Here is a 9,307-nt window from a genome sequence, read left to right as displayed (position 1 = left end):
ATATATGGAGTCTTCGATCCCTTACTTGGATGAAGTCATCTTCACCATCTTGCACTAATGTAGGCTAAATATGTAAATCGCAAGCACTATCAAGGGCAAACAATAGGAAATGATCCTTTTTTTTCCCCTCAAATAAGAAATACAAAACTAAAATTGATTGCTTCCAACCCACAAACATTAAGGCAACAAACCCACATTGGTACCCATAAACACATATCGCCACAAAACATAGCATCAATGAAAAGGAAGTACTTGGCACAAGCAAGTCAATAGCAAGAGAGACATCACAAGCCCTTGCCCCCCGAATCACACCTAGGTAGGTTTGCGACCCCTCCCTCGCTCGTAGAAAGCTCGTGATGTTGAACACTACAAGGAAAACCAAGAGAAGGGAGCCCGTTTTTCCCACATGGGAAAATGTAAAAACTCCTCCTAAATTGTGGGCTGATATAAATAATTGTCATTAAAAAAATATCTATCGCATTACGAGAAATTCTCACAATATATTTTTTCTCGGAATGTGGTTTATTTATAGACAAAATCTACTCTTCAAAGGGGTACAGTGTGGCAAGGTGATTACTTACTAGGCCTGGGACGCGGGGCTCATCATGACTACCATGGCTTGCCGCTTGCACCATTTCTCAATGTTCGCTTGCGCAATGACAGGGTTCTCTCTTCTTTTCTTGTTGATGGATTCCCTGATGAACTCACACCTTGCCGTGCTTTTCCTCATGTCCTGCGTTCCTTGATGACAGGTCGTGGACCTTCCCTCGCAGGGGCATTAGTCAGTTGCAGGTCAAAGGGCTGTGCCACAAGTGTACGAGTCCATCTGCTGCCCTCGTAGAACCTCCATTGGGTAAGGCTCACTGTTGTGTTTTGTGGATAATTCAGCTGAGATATGGGTGGCCTTGCGTCTAATTGAGCTGATAACGTGCATGGAGTGCAATCTGAGGGTGACACAACCTCCGCATAAAATCTGAGGGTGACACATCCTCCGCATAAACATGCCAACTGTTGTGTTTTCTGGATACTTGAGCTGGTATATGCATGGCCTTTCATTTAGTGGACAATTGAGCTGATAACAGCATAGAGTGCAATCTGAGGGTCTCACATCCTCTGCATAAACGTTGTGTTTTGTGAATGCTTGAGCTGATACATGCATGGGGGGCCCATCACATCCTCTGCTTAACCATGCCAATATTGTGTTCTTTTTGATAATTTGGCTGACGTATGCATGGTGTCAAATCTGAGGGTCTTATTCCTGTTCATAACCATGCCAAGTGTTGTGTTTTGTGGGGATAACTGAGCTGATATATGCATAGCATCGAATGCATGTCCTTGCACTTGTCACAATGCGACTTCATTCCCTAGACATCGCCACCAATATGACATAAATTTTTCACTTTGTCTTATGCTTGTAAAAGGTTGTTCTGCATCCTTTTCCTGATGGTTGAAGTAATCTCCAATATGAACTCAAATTCTGGTGTAGGTAAACTGCATAGCAGGCATCAACAATAGGCATTAGCAATACCCTTTGGTATTGTGACATAAGCAATCTTTGAGAAACTATTATGTGAAGCTGCTGAATCAGAGGAGGAGGAGACTGAATGAAACATAGGAGGAAGTGTGAAGAAAACTGTGGTGTGGTTGCTAGGGTTTGCATTGAGGAAACATAGAGTGTACAACCACGATAGAAACACAACTATATAGACACAGATGTGCAAAACTCAAACCCTAAAAGCAAAACTCAAACATAGAAATAAACACAAGCAGAAGGAGAGGGAAAGAGAACAACTCTGAAGTGAACGAATACTATCAATGAATGAAGAGTGCATAGAGTGCCCAAGGGTAGAGTAGTAGTGTTAGAGAGTGAAGTTCACTGGAGATGGATCCCAAGTATTGTGAACACTAGTCGGAGAGTCAGAGTGAGGAAATTTGTCAAATGGAGATCCCATTGGAGGTTGGAAAAGCTCGCGACAATAGAGATGATGTTGGAGGAGGCAGGCGGCAGGTAGAAGCTGCAAATACAAGCAGTAGAGGGGGTGATGATGACCAGCAGCAACCAAAAACTGCAAATGCAGCAGTGGAGCAGTTGCTTGATGAACCGTGCATTGTTTTTGCATTTATCATTAAATAACATGTTTTGGGGCTGTTTAAGAGGCTAAGCAACATGTAATGCAGTTCTTAGCTCAGTAGGAAGATGGATCAAATTGATAAGAAGAATGAATGATATAAGTTTGCACAGTGAGCCCCAACATGCATTATTGAGCATTAGTGTGGGCGTTAGATAGAGTAGGGGGATGCGAGAAGAATAAGGAGGTTGGTTGAATGAGTAAGGGGAATAGATTGCCTAAATAGGCATTGATAAAAAACGAAGGCCGACTGTTGCAAAATCAAGAAAATAAAAACAGCAAAAACGGCCTATACAAACAATCACCTAGGCACGGTTAAGGGCAGAAAATAAAAAATGCAGATTGGTGGAGCATTTAATGCAGCACCAATGGAAGCACAAACAAGTGTTGAAATAAATTGCTGAACGCAAGACAGAAGAGAAAGGAAACAAAAGAACAAAAGAACACTGCAAAGGAAGAGAACTTAGAGATGTGCTCGGGAAATGGAATCCATATACCATACAGGAGAATGACACGTACAACAGGAGACGCCGAAACTCAGCCAACTTGACTTTCAAGTCATCCCGGCCAGTGATTTTGAAAAGTTGAAGCTCATGGTTAAGATTAATACGACAGGTCTTATCCCAAGCCGCATAGCGGTCAGTCAAGTGTGCCCATCGCTCTGACGCTAAGTCAAAATGCTAAAGCTGAGAATGAAACTCAGGCATTAAGCCTTGCATCAGCTCGACAATAGCGGAGGCATTCCTAACCTTTCATGAGAGGACAACCTCGTATGGAATAAGTGCGGGATTGGGTTGGGGTTTCAACCCCCGCACAAGATCCCATAGGTTTTGGGAGTTAATGACATGTCTCATCAAGTTCGACCAAGTAGTAAAGTTTGACCCGTTAAAACGAGTCTTGTCATTAAATGTATGCTTGGGAAAAGAGCTAAAACCATGAGGTGTCGAGTAGGTAGGGTAAGATGGATGTGGGGGATAAGATTGTGAAGGGTAAGATGGTGGAGGTGGATGTGTCTAACAAGAAGGAGGGGGAAAAGATGGGTAGGCAGAAGTAGATTGTGAGTGTCCAATAAGTGCCGATTGAGGTGGAGGCACTGGAACATGAATGTTTCCATAAGGTGCCGGTGTATGTGAAGGCAGTGGGACACGGAAGGCCTGTCCAAAGTGAGGCTGGGGCACAACAGTATGACCAGAAGGTCCACTAGGGAAAGCCATGGAGGCAAACTGTGGAGTCAATTGATCCACACTTGGGAGAGATTGGGGGGGATACCCAGGTTGCAATAATCCTGAAAGTGTATGTAAAGTAGGTGAAACACTACCCGGCAGAGGTAAGGATGAGGTTCTAAAGGATATGCCTATGTTTCCATAAGTCCTCGGTGTGATGTGTGGTGCGACATAAGGTGTCTGAAATGGAAAAGTGAATGGTGTGAATGGAAGTGGAGAAGTAGTGGATGAATGTGGTGGGATGGGTGGGTTTTGAAAATGAGGTGTATGAGGTGCTTATGCATTTTGTTCATTTTTATCATTTAATGATTGGAAATAAAAATGTCAAGATCATGATGCACCATGCAATGAAGAAAAAGGAACACCAAATTTATTCTGATTTTGTGAAGTAGATTGAAAAGAAGGAAGGTTAGAAGAAGAGGTACCTGGCTTTTTCTTATAATCCTCACGACACGTGTTAACATACAAGAATTGGTCCTCAAGAGGACCTTTTCCGTAGTCATTCCGTAGTCAACAGACTATACTCTTTCTTCCATGTGATCTTTACCAGAATATTGCAAAGCAGAAGAAGTAAAAGAAAAAGGCACAAAAGATGAATCTAACGTACCTTGCATCGGAGTGGATGGAAGTGGATGAAATAAATAAACATACTCTGGGTCTTGTTTTCCAACAGGGGGGGCCCATCCTTGATGGAGGTCTTGACGGCCCTGCAACATCATTAGACTTACGCACAAAATTTGAAGAGAGAAATTCATGCATACCTTCATTTAGGAGATTTTCTTGAAGGGCAATCCTTCGATTGAGCTTCTTAATCTTCTTTTGTGTATAAGCTATGATCAGTTTATATTCTTCAGAGTTCAGCTTGCCTAGCTGTTCTTCCATGTAATCAGAAGTGTCATCCACCATATTGGAACTTTGTGGAGCAAGCTGATCGGCCCACTCTCGCTTGGTTCTTGGCATAGTTGGTCTTGGAGATTGAATCTGTGTTGTTGTGTTCGAAGTCATTTGAACCTACTGTTGTTCTTGCTTCTTGTGTAGAGCTTTCAGATCAAAGGCCTAGGTTTCTCAGAGAATACTAAGCTCTGATACCATGTTAAGAAATACCCTAACACAGAAACATAAACAGAAACCATACGACAAAGCACAGACTGATAAAAGAACACAGTTAGGGTTAGGGTAACTCAAAGACAATGAACACAGTGAATAAATGAAGTGATATAACTATTGAATAATACGATGCTCATGCAGCAAACACACTATGCAGTGAATGAATACTGAACCTCGAACTCTTGTATCTCAAGGATCAGGGTAGGGTAATGAGTTGTAGAGTGTGTCGTACTCCGAACAGATCCCGAATCACAGCAAGGCAGCCTCCAGATGTCGAACACAAGCAAACGCAGCAGTGAGAAGCTGGATCTGATGCAAACAACAGTGAGGAGAGAGAGACTAAAAATGCAGGCAGGACAGCTTGCAGGAGAGAGGAAGACTAAAAAACGTAGGCAGCAGGTGAGAGAAAAACTAAAAACGTAGGCAGGATAGCCTGCAGGAGAGATTGACTGAAAACGTAGGCAGCAGGACTGTGATGACGTGGTAGGCTGTACGACAGCAGGTCTGCACAGGAATAGCAGTCGCCTGTCTGAAATCAGCTCCAAACTGTGTGAAGAGGGCTGGAAATCAGGCGCCAACTGATGGAGACAGCAATGGATAGCTTCGGCTGAAATGTTCTCCGCGAAAGGAGTGTGGGAAGCAAGCTGAAACACCTGAAATCTGCAAAAACGAGATTAAGGGAAGAGTGGAGGGTTGGTTGCCAATTTATAGAAAATTAGGGTTCTAGATCCTCTCCCACTTAACTCTCGCGATCCGCTCCCCATTTTAGGGTTTTGGCTAAAATAAGCCTTAAATAAGCATGTTTTGGGGCTGTTTAAGTGAGTAAGTGCATTTCTTAGCACAACAGGGCTTCCTTTGAGATACATCTAAGAGGTGCAGAAAGTGCTTTGGCATCATCAGTATCCCAATTGAGGATTGCTTATTGTTGTCCTAGCCATGTGGAAGAGGAGATGGTTGTCAAGGAGACGAGGAGTCTATTCTAAAACAAGGTACCACAATCACTTTTTCACAAAGCAAGCTTTCATATCCGCACTCCAAGCTGAATAGTGAGGGCCTTTGAGCTTATCATTAGTAGAAGAACATGGAGGAGCCATTGAATGATGAAATGAAGATTAAAGTGAATAAAAGGGTAAAAGAGAGTACTTGGGGCACTTATGGTCAATATCCCAGAAATCAAAGGTTCAATAGTTTAAGCCAAAAATTCAACACACAAAATGAGAGACAGGAATGAAGTGAAGTGAGTGTAGTAGAGACATGAGCACTGATACATGAACCTTCTCTTAGATGAAAAAACAGTAATTAGAAATAGCACCGGCTGAAAACACAATCCAAGGCGAAGTCAAAGTCAGGTTGTGGGTCATGATCAATAGGGTGAAGTTAAGAGGCTACAGGTGACAAGGCAAGGGATGGGTCACCCCCAAAACCCCCAAAACCTGAAAAAAAAAACCCCCAAAACAATATATTCTGTCCTTCTCTTCCCCTCTCTAATTTCAAATTCAAAATTCAAGCCCAACTTTCAAGCTCTCTACTCTCAAACTGTCTCTCCTCAAGCTCTCCTTTGCCCTATCTCTGCTCTCAAACTCTCCATCCTCCCTATCCTCGAGGTCTCCATATCTAAATTCCTAGTCTAAAGACTCTAAACATTTGAAGTGCATTATTTTAAGTCCCAACATTAGGCACATGCTGTAAAATTATGTGTACACTTTTTTTAAAATCAGATGTATGTCTGAGATATTTTAGTCTGATTAGTACCATGCTAGTATCAGATGGTACTCATTGGGCACCACTGGACATGACAACCATGCTTGAAACACAAAGTACACAGCAGTTGACAGCAGTCACCACATCAGCAGCAATTTGTTGGCAAGTCACCCAGAAAGCACGAAGGTGGACAGCAGCTAAATGCAGATATTCTCAGCCCCAGGACTGAATGCAGCCTATAGCAGATCTGACACAGTAGAAACAGCAGCAAAATGGGCACTAGGACTGAGTTCTTGTTCTTATATGATATTGTGTGAGAAAGAGAGATGAATACGGAAGCAAAAGAAACAGTTGCTGAACACTGACAGAGATGAACAAGAAAGCAAGAACAACTCAAGGAATGAAGAAATAGGCCATGGAATCCACATACCTAAACATGAGAAGATGTGTGCAAACCACATGGGCTATGATGACCACAAGAGTGCTTCCAGTCTTCCTCTCTCCAATGGATGTAAATGTGCATCAAATGAATGTAGTGGAGAATAGGCACCTATAAACAGGCCAAGGAACAAGGCCTGAGGGCTGAGACAACTGAGTGTGATGTAAATGGCCACTCAATTGTCCACTCAGGCACTCACCCAAATGCCCAAATACAACCAATAAACCCATGAAATGTAGTAATGCTAACATCTGCTTACTTGCCAGTGCCATACATGCGTTTGACTTTTCAGCTTGTTTTCAGGCCTGGTCTGAGTGTCTTGGAAGTTCTCTTGCAGTTGTTGTAAGGCTTTGGTTTTGCGCATGACAACTTATAGTATTATGATATTATGTAAGCTATATATAGTGTTCTATGCTGCTTTTGAAACTTTATGTGAACTAATTTTGAATGTGAGCATTTATACCTTTTCTTTTTGGCATCTGGTAATGTGATTATGCCATCAATGCTATGGAGGGAAATAACAAGTTAAAGCTCTTGAACTCATGGGGTCAGTGAGGGTTTTCGGTTCTCACGGTTTCTTTGTTGCATATTCTTGTAGCGGAAACTTCATTTTCTTTTGAAGATTCAAGGGCAAGCTTTGAAAACATTGCGAAGTCAACACGGAATAATGCTACAGAGGTGCCGAGTACAAGCGGTGACACAATTGCAGCTATTGTAACCCCTATGGGTGGCCAACATGGAGCAGTGGGAATAATCAGGTTGTCAGGACCTCTGGCAGTGTCTATCACTAAGAACATATTTGTGCCAGGTAGACGGTGCCGAAAGCACAGCAAACTTAGTTTCTCATGGAACCCACGCAGTCATTTGGTGGAGTACGGTGTGCTTGTTGATGACTCAGGGGCTTTAGTTGATGAGGTAATGTCCTAGTTTCACGAAGAGTGTGGGAATAGTTTGTAACAGGTCTGCAACTTTTCAAGTCCTATACAGTGTGCACCAATATTAAAACAAACCTTAGAATAGCTTACAGAAAGATTGTGGTTCTTGTAACCTTTTTTATTTTTGGAAGGTGCTGAATTAGTGATGCTGCTAAGGTTTGCCTATGTACATCTGTAATTTTCCTTACTCTTCTTCATATTAGTTCTGCTAGCTCTTTTTGGTTTTCCTTTGGCTGGACAAAATTTGGAATATTATTAAATGCCTCTCTGACGTTTCATGATCCTAATTTATGCTTTTGCAATCTTTGGAGTCTGTCAACCGTAGTTCAAAGTTTATTTTGGCTGTAGTAGATTCCAGCTTTTGTCGGTAAAATGCTAAAAATGATGTAGACCTTTGGAAGGAGGAAATACAAATAGTGAATTTGGCATCCAAAACCAGATTTTAAAGTCGTCAATAAGGTTCATCTTAAAGCAAGCATTTGCTTTCTTGCAAAGGTAAAGCTCATCTTTGAGCAAATATAACATCTTTGCTAGCTGAATGGAGGGCTGGTACAAGTGGTATCCTCTGCTTCTCAACTGCACTCACTGGATTGCCTTAAGGCTTACCTTGACATTAATGATACTGCTCTGTTGGAACATGTACATGAGCTGCAGATTCAAAAGTGCACATATGAGAGAAGATGGGCTAGTGCCCATTCCATGCTTCATAAGCAGAAATTGAATGCCCTTGGAGGTGATTGATTTTGCACATAACAAGCTGTCATGATGGATCCATCTAAAATCAACTATGCAAAAACTTTTCTCTAAGTGTGCATCTAGCCATTTCCCTGAGTGACGTTTCCTGTGTTTAGTGATAAGATTCTATTGTGGTGTATAAGGTATGATAAATTGTTGTGTAAACCCACAAGATGAAGGGAATGCATCCCTTCTAATTGGTTTGGAGGGTGACAAACTTGGAATCACTAGTATTCTTTAACATTGTCAAGGTTGACATTGCTTTAATACCAAATACGTTTGTCATGGGTGGGGTCATCTTTGAAAGTAACAAGGTAGACATATCCCCCCAAGTGATGACGTAAGCATAGGTGCACATACATCACTCGAACAGATTGTGGTTTTGCAGGCTGGATTGGCACATCTTGCTAAGTAGACCCCCTCACATTTATGTTTCTAAATAGCTTGTTTGCTAGGTGGACCTCATACACTAGCATGCATGTGAAGGCAAACAAGGTTGCATGCATTGAGGGTATAGATCAGCAGCACACTTGAATCTCTTAGACTCTCACTCATATTTGGACAGAGGTCCTTCATACTCTTAGAAGCATGCATTGAGGTTATAGATCAGCAGCACACTTGAACCTCTTAGACTCTCACTCATATTTGGACAGAGGTCCTTCATAATCTTAGAGGCATAATAAAATGACCTTAAAACAACTTGCTGGTTTGATATGCAAATTAAGGTTTCAAAAGTTGCACACATAAGAGGAGAGAGTGAGCTGCATGATTCACTTCCTAGCCTTGGCATGACCCTTTTTTGTTGTTAATTGTATTAATCCTTAGCAAGTGTGATGCATGCTTGCCATATAACCCACTTACTTGGATCTAACCTGTGTGCATACACAGTAAATGGTTTGAGCCCTGTGTTTTAAATGGCATAAGCCCTTGGTCATATGCCTCACTTACATGTACTATTATTTGTGCTTTCCGTGAACCTGTGTGGTATTTCCTATAATGCATGCTGTTGAGAAACCACTTCTCAGTTTACACACTCAT

The 9,307-nt window shown here is 42.0% G+C and overlaps 1 protein-coding gene across 1 annotated transcript in view; it reads left to right on the top strand.

Annotated features, from left to right (window-relative positions):
* The first annotated feature begins 530 nt into the window (after positions 1-530).
* Positions 531-9,307, top strand: part of LOC148021267 (tRNA modification GTPase) — a 108,682-nt gene continuing 99,905 nt past the window's right edge. Inside the window, exons 1-3 of the mRNA XM_087699127.1 lie at positions 531-664; positions 753-853; positions 7,198-7,514. Of these exons, the coding sequence (XP_087555253.1) occupies positions 606-664; positions 753-853; positions 7,198-7,514 (477 nt within the window). The 5' untranslated portion in view covers positions 531-605. The remainder of the gene's footprint in view (positions 665-752; positions 854-7,197; positions 7,515-9,307) is intronic.

The sequence above is a fragment of the Lygodium microphyllum genome, chromosome 18 (assembly GCF_053477565.2).
Source record: "Lygodium microphyllum isolate KBCC chromosome 18, Lygodium_microphyllum_v1.1.10, whole genome shotgun sequence".
In the NCBI taxonomy this organism is placed as follows: Eukaryota; Viridiplantae; Streptophyta; class Polypodiopsida; order Schizaeales; family Lygodiaceae; genus Lygodium; species Lygodium microphyllum.
Note: the sequence above shows the minus strand (reverse complement) of the source record. Positions and strands in the feature narration are given on the sequence as shown.